At 33.9% G+C, this 22380-nt stretch overlaps 1 protein-coding gene across 4 annotated transcripts in view; it reads right to left on the bottom strand.

Annotated features, from left to right (window-relative positions):
- The window catches only part of LOC136035019 (RB1-inducible coiled-coil protein 1-like), a 99527-nt gene that overhangs the window by 71186 nt on the left and 5961 nt on the right, over positions 1-22380 (bottom strand). The window contains exons 2-4 of one of the 4 annotated variants that reach the window (XM_065716602.1): positions 16305-16525; positions 10461-10622; positions 2988-3114 (exon numbers count right to left, since the gene is read on the bottom strand). In XM_065716602.1, coding sequence (XP_065572674.1) covers positions 2988-3114; positions 10461-10622; positions 16305-16525 — 510 coding nt within the window. Of the gene's footprint in view, positions 1-2987; positions 3115-4845; positions 4996-10460; positions 10623-15761; positions 15903-16304; positions 16526-22380 lie in introns of those variants that run through there. The other 3 variants (XM_065716604.1, XM_065716603.1, XM_065716605.1) reach the window with 3 other exon arrangements.

Raw genomic sequence — 22380 nt, 5'->3', positions numbered from 1 at the left:
TAGGATAAAATTAAGATAAAGACATTTGAAGTTTGATATCAGATCATTAATGGTTATGAATTAAACAAAAAAAAAACAAGTTTTTTTAAATGAAAGTAAGGAGCGACATTAAAACTTAAAACGAACAGAAATTACTCCGTATATGAAAGGGACTTTTCGTCCTCAACGCCCCGCTGTTTACGCTAAAGTTTGACTCTTTCTCTTAACTCGACTTCTTAAAAATTTAAAAAATTTAAAAAACGGTTCAAAAAACGGACGCAAAAACCATTAGGGAAAAATGAAAGAAAACATTCTAAATTTTATATCACAAAGAAAAAAAAAATCCTGTCCGTATTCTTTTAACAAAACTAAATGCAAACTATTATGTATTTTAAGACGCATAAAGGATTAGAATAGCTGAAAAATTAGAAAAATCAACATAAAAATACCTTTTGCTTGTAAAACTGTCTGAAGTTGAAAACAGGATTCAAAGAAAATAGGGCTGTCCCCTCCTCAACGGATCACTCTTTACGCTAAAGTTTGACCCTTTCTCACAGCTCTATTCTTTAAGACAATAAAACTTTAGCGGAGAGAGCGAGACGTTGAGGAGGAGACAGCCTCTTTCATACTACGGAGCCATGGAGCCTTATGGAGACCATTGGAATAGTGCTCTTGTAAATTTTTGTTGCAATAAAAAAAGGAACTGAACTGAATAATTTCTGTTCGTTTTAAGTTTTAATGTCGCTCCTTACTTTCGGTTAAATAAACCTGCTATTTTTTATCTAATATAATTTAAAACTACTGATAATACAACATTACCAGAAGAATTAGAAAATTTAAACAGACATCAATTGAATTTCTTCTTGTAGTTGTTTGATGATTTAGAGACGCTAATATATCATATCCATATAATTCAAGGCCTTACGGCAGCATGGATTCAATGGAGCTTAATTTTGGTTTGTAAATATTTATATTTTAATTAGAGGCCTATGTTCTTAGGATCTAACATGTAATTTTCTGAAAGTTGCTAAATAGGATCGCTTTTCTCAACTATAGAACAATTAGGGCTAGAATAGTTTGCAGAATATAGCTTAGTTTAAAAAAAAAGATACAAATGTAGTCAACTATTGTATCCTTTTGACAAAAGTAGGCCTTTGATCCTAGTCCCAATATTGAGAAAAGTAAACAAGAAATCAAGAAGAAAAAACCAATAGATGTTTTTATTTATGCTTTATAATGCAGCCTCCAGATTTTACTGAGAAAAACCTTAGATGGCGTTTGTTGTTTTTCTGTTTTTCTCAGAAACAAATTAAGTTTCTTTATTAACAATTTTCTTAATATTAACTTGAGAAAATACTTTACAAAGGGCATGGTCTTAAAGCCATGGATGTGAGGAGTATCGTCATCTTTACCACGTACTCTCTGACAGGATCTGACAACATTTGCAGTTTTACTACTAGTAAATATTCGCACTCGCACACACCCACAATCTAGACAAGAGTGCGATCACTTCAAAGTGCAAAATGATGCAAGAATAATTTCAACAGTAGTAAAATTTAGGGTAATTTAGTTATTAGGACATTATTTATTTGTCAGGCATTGCTAATTTAAAAAATTACATAATTTGTTTAATTTCAGGTGAAAACTACGCTATTTTCGAGGCCAAATTAGTGAATATTAGAGATCTTTGTACTGAAGAATGTCAAATTATTGCCCATTTCTTTTGCTTGACCTGCTAAATAAGTTTGGTTCAATATTAAAAGAATATTTTATCTAAGAAACAATTATTCAAATTTTCAGTGATATTTAAGTACCAGACACTTTGCACTTTAAGAATAAACTCAAGTTCTGTAATTAATTTTGATACCTAATTAGCTTCGACCATGGTTTCTCAAACTAGGGGACACATCTTTTGGAGTGAAGGTTGAAGGACCTTCACAGAGGTTGCAATCCCACAGACAAGGAGGCGATAGCTGTTCAAAAAACACTAAACTTGAAAAATCAAATAACACTAAAACACTTAAACAAAAAAATGAAAAAACTTGGATCAATCAATAGCTAATGAAAAAAAATTAGGCTCTAAAAAAAGTAGGCTCAAAAAAAGTAAAAAAAAGTAGGCAAAAAGATAAGTAGGCTCAAATTAATATTTAATATAAAACGGTCGGAAGGTAAATCAATTAATTTTTGACCATTTGAAGGGGGCACTCTAGTTAGAGAAACGCAGGTATAAACTATCTAAGCCCTTGCATTAGGGTCAAGCTTACTTTAGGGGGAAGCAGGGGTTTTATGAGTAAAAACGCATTTCATATGTCATTATTTTTGTGCAATTTAGTCTAGGAAGTTTTATTGTGTCAGATACTGCGATGGACGTCTTATTTTATGTAGAAGAAAATACTCTTTCAAATTGCTACAAAAAAAATGCTCTACAATGACAACAAAGTTAATATACCAAAAAATATATACACAGGTTTATTCTTTGCTATGAAGTGCAGACTGTTGATCATCACGATATCTTACCACCGAATATTAAACAAAACAAGCGCGACACCCGGCACTGCAACAAGCAACAGCCATACATCCCTGCAGCAACACAGCGATACAGGAAATCTTTACAACCCCATACAACCCCAATACAACCCCAGAGCAACACAGCGATACAGGAAATCATCCGACAAAATTTCACCACTCATTTTAATTTATAGTTTTATATATTACGATTACTTATTTTGATATTCCGCAATAAATTATTTGTCACTGTCATTGTCAAAGTTTTCAATAAATATATACAAACATTCTGAATCTCTTCCGTTTTCATTGATTTGAAGTGATTCAGGCACCACGACAGCTTATTCTTCTGTCTTACCCCCCTCCCATCACTGAGCTTAAACATTTAGCTCATGGCAATATATCCGTTTGTTTTGATCAAAATGTAGACCCCTGTTCTTTATCAGAATAATAAAATAAAATAAAAATTGATGAAAGATTCTCTCCTCTTGAATAAAACCTACCTTTGCATAGCAGCATCGAATTCATCTCGCAAGCTCGGGTAAGATTCGAGATGACTCTGCACATTTTCAAATTGCTTCTGAAAACTGGTAACACAATCCTCCAAATTGGCTACAGCTGCCATCCATCCTAAATGGAAGTTAAAAAGCTAATTATTTCACAGACCAGAGCTGAAGAAAAGCTACACACGGCGAACTTTACTGATAAAAATTTAGAGCATGTTTTCACCTTCCTGACACAAAATTGTTAGAAAAAATTCTATAAACAATTGTGTTTCTGCGAGCTAAATAAAAATACTACTAAAATTGTGAGAAAAATTCACACACAAATCAAAACATAGTAGAGGGAAATTTTTGGTTGATTTTTTGAAGGCCAGCTTCCCCCCCCCCCCTACAGAAATCCCCAAAGGAAAATTTACCCCCTATGCAAAACTGCGCAGTCACAGAGAAACTAATAGGTACTTCAAAATGCAGATCAGATGTGCTAAGGGGTAACAAAAGGAACAGATATCAAAAACGGTTCTTGGACAGGGACTGGTTGGTCTTCAATCATTTTCGATTTTAAAAAGAAGACTAGAACTCTCGAAATCCGATCAAATGAGAATCCTCCGAAGGTTCTATGACAAAGAGAGGGAGGTGGAGGATGAGGGGGCCTCCTCCCATACGGAATAAATTCTGCCCGTTTTGGAGTTTAATGTTACTCTCTACTTTCATAATAAAAGCATAGATCATAAATATTCCCGGGAATCAAGAGGGATTATATATTAATTTCTACCTCCGCCTCCCCTTCCTTAGAACTAATTCTGCATTTATTCGAAGGCTCACTGAAAGTTAGGAAGTTTTCACATTAACATGCACACTTTGAGGCCTCTCAAATGCCCCTCTCCCTAATTAAAAAACGGTCAGAGAACAGCAGCTCTTTTTCAGGGATGATTGTATCGAGTCAAGGGTCCTAGAAGATCGAAAGAGGGCTCATTCGAGCCCAAATTAAAATTCTAAGTGTCATTTTCAGTAAAAAAAAAAAACAGATTGGAAGGCATTTAGCCTCCTTCCCATATCCCTTTTTTCCCCAAAGACATCCGACAGAAATTTTATGATAACCATTTGGTTCCTCTTAGAAAGGTCCAATAAAAATACCGAAGGGAGCGGGGTAAGACTAGTTGCACTCCGATAACTATTGACTTAAAAAAGGCACTAGAACTTTCGATTTCCAATCGAACGAATCACTCTAAATCTTATACGACCAACTCCCCCATATGAAGTGCCTCTGGTAAAAAAAAAAATAATTATACACTGAGCATCATGGCCCTTTAAAATAGGCAACACTAGAAAATTTGATGAACTGTTTGATTTAATTAATCTTTTTATACTTTGTTACTGAAAACAGCTTGTTAACTTTCATTAAAACCTCAGACATATGGTCATTTTTATCACTTACATTAAAACATTAGCCATATGGTCATTTTCTTACTCCTTAAGACATTTTGAGGTGTTCATTTTGTAGTTTGTGTGTGACTGGCTTAATTTTGCATGTGGGGGAATTTTCAGTTGGGGGGGGGGGTATCCGGGGTGACTTTTGCACACACGGGGGAGGAGATATTTTCCGGGTGAAAAAACGCCAAGCACCTTATTTTCAGGGCAAACTCAAAATTTCTTCATCTAAGAAATATATATTGACGACTTTTATATCTTAAAGTATTTGTGTTTGTATGGTGTTTTAAATGTGTGTTCAAACCTGAAGCAGATTCTCAACTCTGATCTCAAAGTTGCAAATACCCAACTCAAACACTGTCAAAAGTAGCCTATTTAAGAAAAAATGCGCGTGTTTTCTTCCCATTTCCCAAGAACTAATCTCTCTTACCTCTCCTGCTAAGACCTGCACCTGTGCGCACATATAGGATACAATAATTCCTGTTTTTTAAAATATATCCTGAAAGTCTTACTGAATTTAGTCACCCACTTCAACATTAAAAATCAACTATCAACATTGATACCTTATCAAAAAAATACAGTCTAGCATTTGCCTCGAACTAAATTTCCTTTCCATTGAACTAACGCCCTTCAGAAGGTTGGCAAAACTTCAACACTAGAGCGAGTTTGGTAGTAGTTAACATAAAAAAATAATAATTTATCGGGATGAGATACATTCAAAATATGTTTAACTAGCATTTATAGTCTTGAAAGGTTCTAATAGTGTCTTACAACTTCTTCTAAATTTTAGTAGGTTTTTCCTTATATATTTGGAAAGAGGGTCCATTTTATTTTACCCGTCCCCAACCCAGAAATAAAATCCTGTGTATGTACCTGAAAATGTACAATTTTTTTTTAATCATTTGGCCTCTGTGCAACACTGTCAATGTCTAAAATTTCTTCTATACGTCTGAATTGATGGTTAAACATTTTTTTTTAAATAATAGTAGCCTGAATATCTAAGATCTGTTGTGCAAGAATATTCAATATTTCTATATTCTATATTATGTTCCTGGTCTATGTTCTGAATATCGTATGTTCTATATTTCTAGAAGTCACTCAAATTCTGAATAACATAGTTAATAAAATGGATAACCATGAAAAGGCCTTATGTGGTGATATGATGTAACAACGGTGTTGACTAAAAACAAGCATGAAAATTTCATTCACAAATTAGGCTATTATCCCCTTTGCGGTCTTCACACCTCAATAGAGGAGACATGACGTAAAATCCAATCAAATGTTCTAAATAAAATGGTGTTATTTTAGATTTCTTCGGGAGTAGTAAACGATACAAAATTTTAATGCGCAAAATTGCAACAACTATTGCGATTACATATTTTTCTAAATTTAAAACATCCTTATAGTTGTATTCAAACAAAGGTAGATTTTAATATATTTAGCTATTCGGTCTAAAACTAGAATGTTTTTGAAAAAAAAATGCGATATGGTCTGACTCTTCGGGGGGAGGGATAGAAAACTGTTCTGGGTTGGGGATTCAATTCTGAAAGAATAGAATCTTTAGGCCAGAAATGTTAATTTTTTGTAGAGGGAGTGTTGTGTTCTTCGCATCGATCTGGGGAGCGGGAAATATCTCTGTCAATGTGTGAGTATGTTTTCAAACAATCACACATACTCGTTTTGACATAAACGTGTACAAAGAGGGTAAATATCAAGTTGACCCCCATCCATCCAGGGGAATGATCTAAAGTAGTACACACCAGAAAATTAAAAAAAAAATGGGTCAAAAATAATTCATCTGAATTTTAAGCCCATCATCACAGGATAATTACACTGACACCCACCCCCTTCACCTTCCAAACCAAAATACTAGCTGTGTACACCTAAGTTCATTGGTAGCAACAAACATATAAACTGTAGATGTATGCATAGCTTTATCATCATAATTTACATAAAACATAACTGACAGAGTACGAAAAAAAATATTTATAAGTCTGTGAAGGACAAACAGGAAGGAGGAATTATATTTTAGTATCTATGACACGTGCAAAATCAAACCTGATGACAAATGACAGTGAACAGCTAAAGAAAAAGGCATTAGACAAGGAACAACACAAATCACGTTGAATGGTAAACTAAAATATAACTTAAAACTAAAGAATAACACAATTAATAGGCTATAGCGTAATTTAGATATTTCAAAAATTATAAAGGAATAAGAAACGTGTTATTTTAGTGGCAGTAAAGGATACAGGAAGAAGGGATTGAATTCAGGCCAGAATCTCCAATGAGTTATTTAACTATTTCAGAGGGCATATGCATTAGAAAATTCCTGGTTGCTACTGAACTATATATCAATGCAATTAAAGCAAAAACATAACAACTGGGTAAAAGCTGGGAAAGAAGTGTTTTTGCTATTTATAACTTCTTGTAAAATTTATTGAAAGAAATTTTTATAAAAAGGTGAAATTATCTAAAATATCATTAAGAAATAAAAAATTAATTAAAATTTTAAGGAATAAATATCATCATATCTATATTAAATTGAAAATAATCATTCATTTGAATTTTTTTGTAAAGTGCAAATTATATTCTGGCCTTTAGAAAGCAAAGGGGTTTTGAACCCTACTCATGTTAATTTCTGCTCGTTTTAAGTTTGACTCGATTATTTATTGTAATTTCTGTTCGTTTTGGGTTTCATTTGTTTATTGATGATGTTTGTGGTAGTTGTATGCTTGATAGATAATTTGCCTCTTTTTTGTCCATTTTTGGTTAAATCGAGTTCTTTACTTTTTTTTGAAAAACTTATTTTATGGAAAAGATCATTAATTAATCTATCAAATATTCATCAGTTGTTAAAGATAGTTCAGTGTTTATTTTTTTAATAGTAGAAAAAATCATGCAATTCTTTTCAATATTAATCAATAAACAGTTACTCCTCGTATATTTCATTAGATCATTCAAAGCGCTCTCCAAGGTCTTAAAAACAGTTTCAACACTTAAAGCTCGGAATAATAGAACTGTATCATCTACAAATGAAATTGTCAAGCAATCTTTCACGAAATTTTCAATATCTGCAGTATAAATGAGGTAACGACGTGGCCCTAAAATCGACCCCTGTGGAATTCCGCAAGTTATTATGTGGTCTTGTTATCTTTTTAGTCCAACTATAACAATCTATCCAATAGATTTGACTCAATTCACGGTGCAAATTTATTTTTCTTTGATTTTCTAACAAAAAGATTATTGGTTTACTGTATCAAATGCTTTCGACAGGTCAATAAATAAAGCTGAGGTATAAAAACCCTTACCTAGATACTCTTTCATTTTAAAAATAAAATGGGTAATCCTATGATCCGTCGAATGCCCGTTCCGAAATCCATATTGACTAAGTGTTGTTATTTCTTTTTCTTCCGCAAATTTACTAATTTTATCTAGCATCATTTTTTTTCATATAACTTCCAAATAACCGGTAAAATTGAGATAGAGCGGTAATTATTTATGTCTCCCTTATTTTCATACTTATACAAAGGTATAATATGCCTTTTCTTTAGATGTTTTGCACTAATTCCTTTTTGAAAAGAAAAGTTGATTTAAAACATTTAGAACACCAGCAAAACATGTTTCAGAGCTCGTTTTGGCATGTGATCAGTTCCAGGAGTTTCTGATGGTCCCAAAGAATTCACTATCTTGTTCAAATCATTTGCGGAAACCGGTTCAAAAACAAAAATACTACCATCATTATCAGAATTTGAGGAAATTTGACTTTCATCTTCTATATTAATATCATCAAATAGGGACGAAATATTTTGACCAATCTCAGTCAAAAATTTACAAAAACTATCAGCAACAGATTGATCATTTCCTATTCTGTCCCAATTCGGGTTAACTACCTCCTTAGGGATCATTATGTTTATTTGGCCTCAAAATTCCACGTTGAAGATACATAATTCTTCGCAAGTTCAAAAGTTAAAAAATGGCACTATTAGAACAACTAGATGTATAACTATGGAAAAACTGTAAAAGTTTTTTAAAAAATATATTGTTTTAAGTATGTTTTAAAAATAAGTTGTTTTAAAAATGTTTAAAAAATAATTCTTCTTAGCATCTTGTTTTTTCTTATTGACAACATTTCGATAACTAACATAAATATCTTGATTTTCATTCGACAGATTTTTTCAACATTCTACTATAAAGCTTGTTTCTTAATTTTATCATGTTTTGTAATTCCTTTGTTAACCACGGAGGTTTGAAATTATTTTTCTTTCTACATCTATTCTCATGTGGCCCTTCAATCTCACAACACTCATGCATTGCTTCACGAATCTTATCAAAAAACAAAACATAACTTACTTCAGGGTCATTCTGACTCAAAGCATAGCTCTATTCAAATTTTCCTAAACGATATTTTAGTTGATTTAAATTTGGTTCATTGAAAACAAATATTTTATCTTTAATTTTACGCTGGTCATTTGGATACGATGATAAATCACTAAACAACACCACTACAAATGCAAGCAGATGGTCCAAACCTGACGCAATTAGCACATTTAATAATTTCAGCCTGTCAAAACATCTTTACTAATTGATATGTTATTAATAAGCGTCGCCGTGCATTCTGTGATTTGTGTGGGGATGCTAATTGACGGGAAAAAACTAAAGGATAGTATAGTTGTTAAAAATTCCGTATTCATACAATTTCCATGCTCCAACAAATTATGGGTAGAATCTCCCATTAGCATCCTGACAAAGATTCTCAAAATGCTGAGACTTTCAGATGCGTTAGAACTAGGTATCCTGTAAATAACAGCAATCAAAATTTCGACATCATTTTTTTTTTTTTTTACATCAACAACAAAAGACTCAAACCGACCTTCAACCCAGACACCTAATGTATCTTCTACAGTTACAGAATATACCATCCCGCACATAAATTCCTAATCCACCTTTCCGTATCTGCGTTCTATTTTTATATTAAAAAAAAAATAACCTCCTAATGAATAATACAAATTCAAAGATAAAATTTCAGTCTCAGTCAGAGATATCACATCAAAACAAAGATTACTTTCGTTTACTATGGAAAGTAAAGTATCAAACAGTTTAGTCACTATCCTGTATGCTGGCCGGAAGCCTGGCTTCTTGAAGACGGGTCAGCGAGATAACTTCTGGTAGGTCCATGATTCTAACTACTTGATCAACAGACTTTGCAAAGATACAGCCCTGCATTGACCAAGCATTTTTCATACCCACTACATCCCTAGCAGCCTTTAGAACTTCCTGTCTACGATAAGTTATACTTTCACTTACAAAACATTGTAATCCTTTCAGCCTGTTCCAATTTTCCTGGTGAATTTTCCAACTGTTGGGCTTTTAAATCTGACTGGTCTTTCCCGCAGTATTAACACCCACAATGTCTGACTCGGACACCGATCGTAGACCTAGTCTGTTTATTATCAAGTCTAGTCCATTATTTGTGGGATGCCTTGAATAACTAAGCATGAAGACTTACTAGCTTGATGCATTTCATCGAGGTCATACTGCAGGTTTCACAATGCTTGTGCCAAGAAACCTGATTTTTTATTAGTTTTGAGTTTTAATGTAGATCTTTACTTTCATTTGTTTTTTTGGTTTAATCTGTGTTAATTTCTAATATTCCATTCCGTGTAATATAAATGACAGAGGATCTCCCATCCCAGCTACTCCTAGCCTTTACGCAGAAGATTAACCTTTACAAGACAATGATTTGCAAATCAAAATCGCCCCTGAAAACAGTGCCCATTAATTTTTTTTTTTTAGAGGGGCCTGAAATCCCACATTTGTACATGTTCTAAATTACTTTAGGCATTTCTACAGTCAAAATGTAGAAGTGATAAACAGACTTCCCTTTGTAAAAACAACAGAATAAAAATTAAAAGTTAAATATTCTCATAATATGGCCTTTGTGGAATCTGACAGGATTTTACTTTTCTGAAGCTCCTCATACAGGCCAGAACCTGAAATAAATAAATTGAAGCATCACATTAGTGGGAACTTAAAAGTAAAAACCTTGTTGCTGTAGCAGCTGATCTTTGACAAGCCTTTCAATTGACTGCAAAATGTCACAACAATGATCATGTATTTTCTGAGCAACTCGGCATCTTACATTTATGGCCTCTATGGAATCTGGTAGGACTTCACTTTTCTGAATTTCCTCATACAGGCCAAGATCTAAAATAAACAAATAAGCAAATCAATACTATCACATTAGTGTGAATCTGAGACTAAAAAGCCTTGAACCATAACAGCCACATACACCTTTTTTAAAGTATAGGAGCCTGGGAAAACTTCAGTTTTCAGAATCTTTCATACAGGCCAAGATTTCATACAGGCCATAATAGACACATACTCTTTTTATGGGTTCTGTGCATTCTAGTAGGGCTTCTCTTTTCTGAACATTCTCGCACAGGTCAGAATTTAAATAGAATCATGAACTAAATCAAAGTCTATCATATTATCCAAGTATAAAATAAATAGGCTTGAACCATAATTGACACAGGTTATTATATTCGCAGCGTCTGAGGAATCTGGCGGGAATTTCCTCATAAGGGCCATTACCTGAGTGAAATAAATAAGTAAATTATGGATATCAAATCAGTGATGTTGAATATCACTGGAAACCAATCAATTAACCTTATTGGTGCGTCATAACAGATTTACTAAATGGGTCTATACAAAATATGGTATTTTTATGGAGAGAAGTGCAAAATTTTGCTGTAAAAGTACATCTGCAATTCTCTGATAAAATAAAGCTGATTATATGTATATGAGAAATATATTCATATGTATATGAGAAAACATATAAGAAATGTCGCTTTAAAAATATTCAAGATTTGTATCAGCAAAATAAGCAAGGTTTTCCAGCAGGAAGTAAGGAGCATCATTAAAACTAAAATAAATTATTCCGCAAAGGAGGAAATCTTATCCCTCACTCTTTACGCTTCTCATTCAAATGGAACAGCCCTTGTGTTTCAGGAGTCTGATTGCGAGCTATATGAGAAATGTATTTTGATATTACAGTTACTCCATTTTGGTGTTGTATTGATCCAAAATATCTTTCTGTCCCCAAAAAATTACGGCCTAAAATGTGGCAAGCAAAATGACACGTAGAAGGAATTTAGAAGCAAACCCTACATTTGAAGTTATTACTTGTCTTTCACAGGGTTATGTTTAACCCCACTATGGTTTTAGCCTTATTCTGGATATTCTGCAGCAATATTAAGAGTTGTTGGGGAATGAGTGTAAAAAAGGCAATCAATAACCAGCATTCTCTCTGGCTATTTTCCAAGCTAAGAGTTCAAGATTAGGTCATAAAGAACAGGGACTAAGAATCCATTTCAGGGGTCCCATTCATTTTCGGGTGGGGAGACAACTATTCTAACAGTTTGTATATAACCATTATATAATCCAAACCATTTATTTTATTCTTTTCTGAACTTTAAGGGTGGAGAAGGGATCTCTTCCCCAAATCCTGACCTTGTTTCTGTCATTACAAACAGTTGCATGTCATAGAGGATTTAGTTTAGGGTCTATTGCATATAGGGAGCCTAAGTTTCCTTATCTGAGGTTGCTTAGGGATTTTATGCTTCAAAGCTTATCTTGAAGCTATAAACTTTAGAATATCCCTTTCCAACAACCCTATTCGCCAAATATGGGACCCCCTTGTCAAGTGGCAACACCTACTTCCAAACCAGAGCTGATTCTCTTGTGATGTGTTAAGTCTGAACAAAGTTTTGTTTCTGATTGTGTACAATGTTATAATCCCTAAGTACAAACGTAATTATGTTGTGCATTTTTGTTCTTTAGCTTGTGTGAATTTAATATTAAATTGAATGAATAGATTTGTTTGTCTTTTTCTTCATGTATTATGAAAAAAAACGAGTTTTAGCATGTTCCTGGTTTTGAGAATTCTTTTTTTTTTTTAATAAAAATGATCTGAATTTGAAATACGCAACGCCACCTATTCCTCCAGAAAAGATTTCATTTCACTGAGAAGAGGTGGGGTTCAGCACCCAAATAGCACAGATAATTCTTTTTAAAACATGGCTTGCAAAAACACGCAACTAAAAAAGTTTCAAGCGAACTAACTCCCCCCCCCCCCCTTCAAGGGGTCACAAGCACCTTCCCCCTGAAAAACATGACCTGGAAAACTTCTCAACCGAAAAAAAAAAAAAATTAGGGAAGGTCATAACACTGAACATGCAATTCTGCCCCTCACACAGTTTACACACAGCACTTTGGATAAAAATGAAATTCTGACTACTATATTTATCAATATAAAAAAAGGCATTCAGTACTATTTGTCATGCAATTTTTCTTGGTAAACTGGATAACATGGTATACATGGACCTACAAACTCTCTGAATGAATCATATTCAAATGGGTGCAGTCAGTATGCATATGGTGGAAATACTATTTCTACACTACTTAGTATCACTGGTCAAGTCGGTGTTCCTCGGGGTTCCATGCTTGGACCCCGACTCTTTCTTATTTATGGTAACGACATCAACAGGGTGCTGGAAGATCTTGGGCTAAAAGTCCTACCCGCTAAAAATACGGCCTGCACAGTTTCATTGCTGATGAAATGTCACTTAAAAAGACTATGATGGCAGATTTCGAGAGGCTAGAAACTTGGTTTAATGGAAATTAACTGTTAATATATCAAAAACCGAGTAAATGATTTTCTCTTGTACTAGCCAGTCACTACCTGAACTTAGTGGACTAACCATTGATGAATCTACTTAGTTCATCTACTAAGTACTTATTTCATATCTACTAGGTTCAGGTAGTGGCCATTCAATACCTGAACTTAGTGGACTAACCATTGATGAATCTACTTAGTTCATCTACTAAGTACTTAGGTCATATCTACTAAGTTCAGGTAGTGGCCAGTCACTACCTGAACTTAGTGGACTAACCATTGATGAATCTACTTAGTTAATCTACTAAGTAGTAGATCATCTACTCAGTTCATCTACTAAGTACTTATTTCATATCTACTAGGTTCAGGTAGTGGCCATTCAATACCTGAACTTAGTGGACTAACAGTTGATGAATCTACTTAGTTCATCTACTAAGTACTTAGTTCATATCTACTAAGTTCAGGTAGTGGCCAGTAACTACCTGAACTTAGTGGACTAACCATTGATGAATCTACTTAGTTCATCTACTAAGTAGTAGATCATCTACTAAGTTCAGGTAGTGGCCAGTCATTACCTGAACTTAGTGGACTAACCATTGATGAATCTACTTAGTTCATCTAATAAGTAGTAGATCATCTACTAAGTACTTAGTTCATATCTACTAAGTTCAGGTAGTGGCCATTCACTACCTGAACTTAGTGGACTAACCATTGATGAATCTACTTAGTTCATCTACTAAGTAGTAGATCATCTACTAAGTACATCTACTAAGTACTTAGTTCATATCTACTAAGTTCAGGTAGTGGCCAGTCACTACCTGAACTTAGTGGACTAACCATTGATGAATCTACTTATTTAGAGCCTGTTTCTATTATGAAATTTAGGTTTGCTAGTTGATCAGAATATGAGTTGGAAGGAAGACATTACTAAATAACGGATGAAGTTGGGAAGGAATGTTAGAATATTGCAGCATTTAAAATTTATTCTACCTTTTCATGCAATGAGATTGGTATATTTTGCCCTAGTCCATCCCTATCTGAATTACTGTCCCCCAATTTTCCTTTATCATGGAATGATGTTTTGTATTATGTATTTTGCCAAAATTCTACCAAACAATTTTTATGCTATGGAACTATTTAACCAACGTGAGCATGATTATGGACCGAAGGGATGTTCTAAGTATGCTGTGCCCCAAGCGTGCACTGAAAGATCAAGGTTCTCACTCAGGCACTGCATAATCGAACTTTGGAATGTGGATGGGTTGGGTCTTAATCTTGGTCTTCATGTTGGTACACTGTGGGGGGCTATTAAAAACTCTTTTACTAACCTTTGGTTATGGTAGGTTCTTCATTTAGCTGCTGGCTTGGGATGATGCTTGGTAACTAATATATTTTTTTCTTTTTATTTATTTATAAAAGAGTGTGAGTGTGTGTAATTAGGGTAATATAATATTTTATTTTTATTTGTTATTGGTTCCCTGGTAATGCAAGCCAGACTGTCAGCCAGTCATACCTTTTTTGTAGTTGAATTTAGTTTGTAAATAAAAAGAACCAGAACAGTATATGAAGGTCTTTTTAATTAAAAATTGTATTTCTTTCTTTCACTCTTCACCCCCCCCCCCTCCCCTTGGGTTAACCTTTCTGTACTAATACCTATAGTCAATATCTTTTTTTTTAATGTAAGCTTGTTCTACATAATTCAGAGCATGTTTCCCAAAAACACCCACATGTCAAATAAAAAATATTTACCAAAGATAAATGGGTGCAATAGTTTCATCCCTTAAGGGGGATTAGATGCTGTTTCCTAGAGGAGACAGAGCCAAAACGAGAAACAAAATTATCCCATAGGCCACAAATCTAAGTTTTCTGGGGAGTCTCTCCCACTTCCCACCCACACCTTACCTCAACTCTTTGCAAGTATGTCTAACCAGTAGCATTCTGGGTTATGTGTTTGCTAAAAACCAAACTTTCCCATTAGTTATATAGCGACTAAAACAAACACAAAAGGCTTAATAAAATAAAGTTCTGATTTTTTTAGCAAACAAAACTGCATTAATTTCCACCAATTAAAAAAAAAAATCTAACTTGAAGTGTAAGCTACATGAGAGTTTTGGGTATACAGAAAAATCCATAAGTATTTTACAAAAACTTTTCTCATCCTTAACTAAATAACTTTTCTCATCCTTAAATAAATAAAAAAAATTTAAGATAATATAAGGAAAAGAAAAGCCAAGAAAAGCCTCAAAAAATACATTATTGGGTCTAGATTTTCTAACTCAGTGAAATATCCTTCCTATACAAATAACAGAAGGGAGGATAATTTACCCGCTAACACCAATGATGAAATTATTTCCTTTTCAAAAAAACATGTGCTTTGATTAAAACACATTTGACTGGACAAAACTCAGAGAAATAACTTAGTAGATTGTACCAAATTTTCAAGCTTAAAGTCATTGCAGTCACAGTTTCACACCAATATAATCCTAAGGGACTCAGAGAGCCAAAATCACAAAGAAAAACCATAATAGGCCACCATGTTTGCAAGAGGTCTTTTGGAATAATCTTTCATGGGGAGGAGGAGGAGGAGGCAGCTCTCTATTCCCTGTGTACATTCATGTATATAGTGAAATCTATTATTTTAAGGCTAAAGACATTGCTGTTTATCTTACCATTTGAGAATTCAGATGGTAAGCACTGTTGCTGAGTTGATCCATTCACTGTCAAGGTTGAAAACAAAAAGATGGGGCTAGCTTCATCGGCACCTCCTGCATCTTTATATGTGCAAACTTTCCAATGTTCAATGCATGTTCAGTGTTATGACCTTCCCTAAAACGTCTTTTCTGTTGAGAACTTTTCTCATCCTTAACCAATTCCTGTGTGCATACATATGTGTGGTGAACTCTATTATTTTAAGGCTAAAGACATTGCTGTTTATCTTACCATTTGAGAATTCAGATGGTAAGCACTGCTGCTGAGTTGATCCATCCACTGTCAAGGTCGAAAACAAAAAGATGGGCCTAGCTTCATCAGCACCTCCTGCATCTGTATATGTGCAAACTTCCTCATGTTCAGTGCATGTTCAGTGTCATGACCTTCCCTAAAACATCCTTTCTGTTGAGAAGCTTTCTGATCCTTAACCAATTCCCTGTGTATATGCATGTGTGTGGTGAACTCTATTATTTTAGGGCTAAAGACATTGCTTTTTATCTTACCATTTGAGAATTCAGATGGTAAGCACTGTTGCTGAGTTGATCCATCCACTGTCAAGGTTGAAAACAAAAAGATGGGACTAGCTTCATCAGCACCTCCTGCATCTGTATATGTGCAAACTTTCTCATTTCTATCAAGTGCAATGCCTCCACTTATGAGGAGCACTTGCTTATCAACAGGAACTTCTGTCTTCTGAAAAAGCAGTTCCTTCAGTTTTGGTACACTGCAAAGAGAGTATTAATAGAATCTATAAGCATTGTTTGCATGTAGCTCTGCTGGAAAAAAAAACATCAAAAAGCAAAAATACTTATTTGACTTTGCAAAACTTTTTGACTTTGAAAAAAGCAAACTTTTTTGACTTTGCAAAAAAATTTTTAGCAATGGCACCTTAAAGTCTCAAATCTTCAAGACATTCATTAAGTTTGACATCCTGGCATCTCCCATAATGAATAAAAAAAAACTGAATCCATTCAAAAAAGATTACCTGGGAATAATTTTCGAAGAAGCTAGGATACCATACTCGCTCCTTCAAAAAAAGGCCAAGCTGGAAAGACTTGAGCACAGGAGATGAACGTTCTGCCTCTGTTTTGCCAAAAATGTATTAAAAAACCCTTGCACAGAAAACATTTTCCCCAAAAGACACTCCCCATCTAGACACTGCCTGCCATGTACTGTTTCTGAACCCTTACCCATTTTGTCCCCCACCTGTTGCTCTACCTCCATGTATGGAAAAAACTTTGTCCTCTTCATTACTGGTAAAATAAACTGGTCATTTCCTCTTCTTTTTTTAATTCAGTACTGGTGATAGTCACGTTTTATGTTCGTTTGATTCTTTTCTTCCCTCCTTCTTTTTATATGTTCTCTTTTAAACATTTTCTTAGCATATTTTTTCCCATCTTTTTTTTTAGTTTTTTCAGCTTTTGCCTTTTTAACTTTCTGACATTTTGCAGCTTAATATTTTTTACTAATGAATGGTTTGTCATTCCGATATTATTGTTTTTGGCATTGTTTTGCCAGATTAAGTTGTTGTGCTTTTTCGATTTTGTTTGGGGGGCAGGGGGGGGTGTATGACTCCAAATGTGTATCTGATCCTTCGGGGCTTGTCATAAGAATTTTTTGAAATAAATAACTCTTATTTCTTAAAGGTTGCATACGGAATTACAGCAAATTGGATTCCGTAATTCAATATATATTGAATTATAATAATTTATTTAACATGTATTATATGATTTTTTTTGGGTATAACTTAGATTTACATTCAACCCACTATATGTTCATCAGTTTCCCTTTTCTGGTATGGATTTGTCTTTTTTTCATAAAGATGATAATTGTTAAATACTGGAGCTTTCATTATCAGAACTATCAAAACTATTACGAAAACAGTAGTGAGGAAGCCTCTTGGATGACAGCCATAAAAAGAAAAAAAGAACACAATCCATATGCACAGCTTTATAAGAAGAAAAAAAGCTGGTACCCTTCCCCTAAAATTCCAAGTCCCCTTGCTCCATTACCAAAAAAGAGATAAATCCTTTAATGAATATTCCAACTTGATCCAACACAAAACAGGTATACCTACAAGACTAAAGATAAAACTGATCACTTTTAATAGTGCCTATGGACTCAACACAACATCTACAATGAGATATAGTTGCTTAAAATAAACGTTAAAACACATAAAAATACCTGTTAAAATAAAATGTAAGTTCTCTTGTGAGTATCCAGAGCCTACTGACTGATCTTTATGGTTATTAAATAAAAAAACGAGTTTTTTTTAACTGCAAGTAAGGAGCAGCATTAAAACTTAAAACGAACAGAAATTATTTTCGTATATGATAGGGGTTATCCCCTCTGCAACGCCTCGCTCTTTACGCTAAAGTTTGACTCTGTCAGAACTCTACTTTTTAAATTAATAAAAAAAAACTTTAGCGCAAAGGGGACAACGCCTTTCATATATGGTGTAATTTCTGTTCGTTTTAAGTTTTAATGCTGCTCCTTATTTGCAGTTAAAAAAAACTTGTTTTTTTATTTAATTTCTGAAAGTTTTTGAATTAATACATGTCTTGATTTCGGCTCACCGCACATGAACATTAAAAACAAAATTGGCATATTATTTTTTGTTTGCTAAATGGCTTTCTCATAGTTTTGGTCAGATGATTTTGAAAAAAAAGGGGTGGTGGAGGAGGCCTAATTGCCCTCCACTGTTTGGCTACTTAAAAATGCAACTAGATTCTTTTTTTGTACCAACGTTTTTGTAAGTAATAAACATACGTACCTTGCGAATTAACTTACGTAACGAACTTCTATATTTGTGTGTTTTATTATGTATATGAGGGACTTTGCTCCCTCGTCAATACCTTGTTCTTTACACTAAAGCTTGAATTTTATACTGAATCTTTAAGAATGATCCCTGAATCTCTGCACTTTACTCCCAGGCCTCAGGTATGTTCTGTATGTTTTTTTTTTTTTTTTTTTTTTCTCCTTCTAGTTGTTGCTTATATTGTATCCCCCATAAATATGTTGCCTGTAAACTGCTATATGTGATTGCCTATATTGAATTTATTGCTAGTATAATATTTTTTTTCTTATCCCCCTTGTATCCCTGGCCATGGAGCCTTTCGAGGGGAATTATGTGTATTGTAATTCGATTTTGAATTGTATTTTGTATTGTCTTCTATTTAATATTAATAATAATAAACTTAATAATAATAATAATAATAATAATAATCACAAAGGCCGTCAAATAAATAGTTGAAATTACTGAAAATACTTTAGCATAAAGAGCAAGGTATTGTGGAGGAGACGAACCCCCTTATAAACGTAATATTTTCTGTTCGTTTGAAGTTTTAATTCTACTCATTACATCCAGGTGAATCTTTTTTATTTAGTTTCTAATTTTTTTTTTGAATAATGCTAGGAATTCCTGCACCCCCTTCATGGAAATTCTCTTCCCTCGTGGTAAATTCCTCCATGGAAAGATTCTCCCACAAAACCCCTCCCTCGACCCACTCCCACCCCAATGTGAAAAAGTCCCCCTGAAAACATCTGTACACTTCATAATAACCATTACTATATGTAAACAAAGGTCAAAGTTTGTAACTTGTAGCCCCTCCCCTGGGAACTGTGGGGGATTAAGTGGTCCCCAAAGACATAATTATTAGGTTTTCGGCTAAGCTGAACAGAATGGCTATCTCAAATTTTGATCCGGTGACTCTGGGGAAAAATGCGCGTGGGAGGGGGCCTAGGTGCCCTCCAATTTTTTTGGTCACTTAAAAAGGGCACTAGAGCTTTTATTTCCCTTAGAACGAGCCCTCTTGCAACATTTTAGGACCACTTGGTCAATACTATTGCCCCGAGAAAAAAAAACGCATCCATGATCTGGCTTCTGGCAAAAAATACAAAATTCCACATTTTTGAAGATAGGAGCTTGAAACTTTAACAGTAGAGCTCTCTGATACGCCGAATCTGATGGGGCGATTTTTGTTAAGATGCCATGACTTTTAGGGGCGTTTACCCCTATTTCCTAAAACAAGGCAAATTTTCTCAGGCTCGTAACTTTTGATGGGTAAGACTAAACTTGATGAAACTTATATATTTAAAATCCGCATTAAAATGTGATTCATTTCATGCAACTATTGGTATTAAAATTCTGTTGTTTAGAGTTTTGGTTACTATTGAGCCTGGTTGCTCCTAACTACAATTTGTTAAGTAGCCAAAAGTTTAAAAATGCATTTCCAAAAGAAAACTGTCAAAAGAGGGAAAAATTTTGCCATTAGTAGCTCATTCTGGAATGGTAACTATTATTTCAATAGATCCTAATAGCAAAACGTTGTTTTGCAAACAAATTTGTAGGAATTTTTAAGAAGAGTCTGATCTCCCTTAAAAACAGCATCACAAAAAATACATCATTGAAATCACTACTGTTGAATACACTCAGCAGGAAACTTACAGTCCCCACCTTGAACAACAAGGAAAAATTTCCAAATAAATTTTTTTTTTGCAAAAATAAAATTTTGCATGGGTAGCACTGATCTATTTTTCTTTTTTCTTTTTTTTCTGCTTTTTATGTCTCTGTTGTTAACAGGGCACTGAAACATCACAAAGAGCTTTTCAAGGGCACATTCAAAAGCTAATTTTTATATCTAATTACTTTTTAACCAACTTTTCAACTTTACATGACAGTCTAAGAACCATAATAATTTACCTTTTAAAGCCCTGTTACGAGCTCAAAATGAATGTTACATATGCAAAATCTTACATATGCAAAATTTTTATAACCTGAAAATACATGGTGTCTTTTAAATTAACTTACTACTTAACTATGAATAGATTACACGTTCCAAAGGAGATTTTAGTGCAAAAACGTGTTGGTGGAGGCAGAAACTCTCCTTCCCCCAAAAAAGGATTTAAAGTACCCTTCTTCCACTCTCCCCCTTCCTCTCCTAAACAGTACCTGAAAGTTTCAACAACATCTCAAAAGCCATTGCCAAGATATTGAAGATATATTCTTTTGATGACCTGGGTACACATAGCATCACTTGATCCACCTCTTTCTCCAAGTCTAAATTTGAGATCCATTTCACTCTCTAATGCTGCTTGAAATTTTCAACTTGGTTCACAGAGTGTCTTTTGAATTACTTGGGAATGAGGGTCTTTTCTAGATTATAGCTTTATCAAATTCTGGGAATCTTTGCCCTTTACTAAACACCTTTTTTTATTTTTCCAGTGTGATTAAATTTGTCATAACATCAAAACTTAAATTAAACCATCTGAATACCCAAGACTAGTGAAAAGTAGAAAGTAGTTAGCCACCCTCTCCCCCTCTGGAAAATTCTCCCATAGGGAAAATAAGACAAATAGAAAGAAAAAGAAAAAAAAAGTAATTCTGGATTAATCTACTAATATTCGAGAATATATAAGAAAATATGGTGTAGAATCAAAGAGTTCATATTCAGTAATCTTAATAAAAATCATACAATTAAATTCAGTATATTAGAGAATCCTGCTGTGGAGGTTACAAACTCAAAAATCTGGAATTTCGTGTTTTTCCCCAGAAGAAGAATCATGGATGAGTGTTTTTTTTGTTTTTTCTATGGGTGATTGTACTGAACCAATAGTCCTAAAAGATGAGAAGGCTCATTGAAACGAAAATTAGAAGTTCTTTGGCACCTTTGGCACCAGCAAAGTCTTTTGGCATTTTTTGGCACCAAACTAAAATTTTGTCCCATGGATGACCAAGTTGCTCCTGATAACAAGTTGTGAGATAGCCAATTGATTTAAAAGTGTAAAAAAAACTTTATACTGAGCTTGCTATTTACATAAAAAGTAATCCTACATGCTTGCACATTTGTTCCAGAAAAGTCACGTAGTTCACAGAACTGACTCCAGAACTACCATCTCTGGTCCAAACTGGAATTGTGTTTTGTTTATTGGGCAAGGCACCTTGCTCTGGCTTGGCATAGATCTAATCACAGACAAGTGTTGTAAAGATCCATAAATTTATTTAAGTAGACTAGGCTGTAAAGGGAATTTTCGCTTAGTGAATTTTATTTTAAAAACAATATTTTGTTAACTTAAACAACTAATAAATCTGGAAAAACTCAAAATCAAAAATTAATCTTTCAAAAAAGTGAATCTTGTTTAAAAAACAACATAACAATTAAACAATTAATAAATATGAAAAAACTCAAAATCAAAAACTAATCTTTCACAAAAAAAAGTTTTCCAAGAATATAGTCAGCTAATCAAAACTGTCTAAACCTACCTACATCATACACAAAATTAGGAACCCACAGTCCATGCTGAAGAAGGATATATTTTAATCAAAATAACTGTCTAAAAGTAGGCATTATCTATGGTAGAGCAAAGCAATAGGCATAAGCTTATAGGACTGAGATAAGAGTGAAGTTCTATTTGAGAAAATAGAGCTGAGCTAAGGGGAATCAAACTTTCGGGAATGAATCTAGGGTCTGAATTACGCACTGGAAAAGTGTTATCATGCTGTAATCTCTGTCTTTTCCTTATTACCAGGGCTTAAAGTATTGTAATAAGTGACAGTTGTATGTGTATCTAGAATCAATT

Source organism: Artemia franciscana, chromosome 13, assembly GCF_032884065.1.
Source record: "Artemia franciscana chromosome 13, ASM3288406v1, whole genome shotgun sequence".
Taxonomy (NCBI): domain Eukaryota; kingdom Metazoa; phylum Arthropoda; class Branchiopoda; order Anostraca; family Artemiidae; genus Artemia; species Artemia franciscana.
Note: the sequence above shows the minus strand (reverse complement) of the source record. Positions and strands in the feature narration are given on the sequence as shown.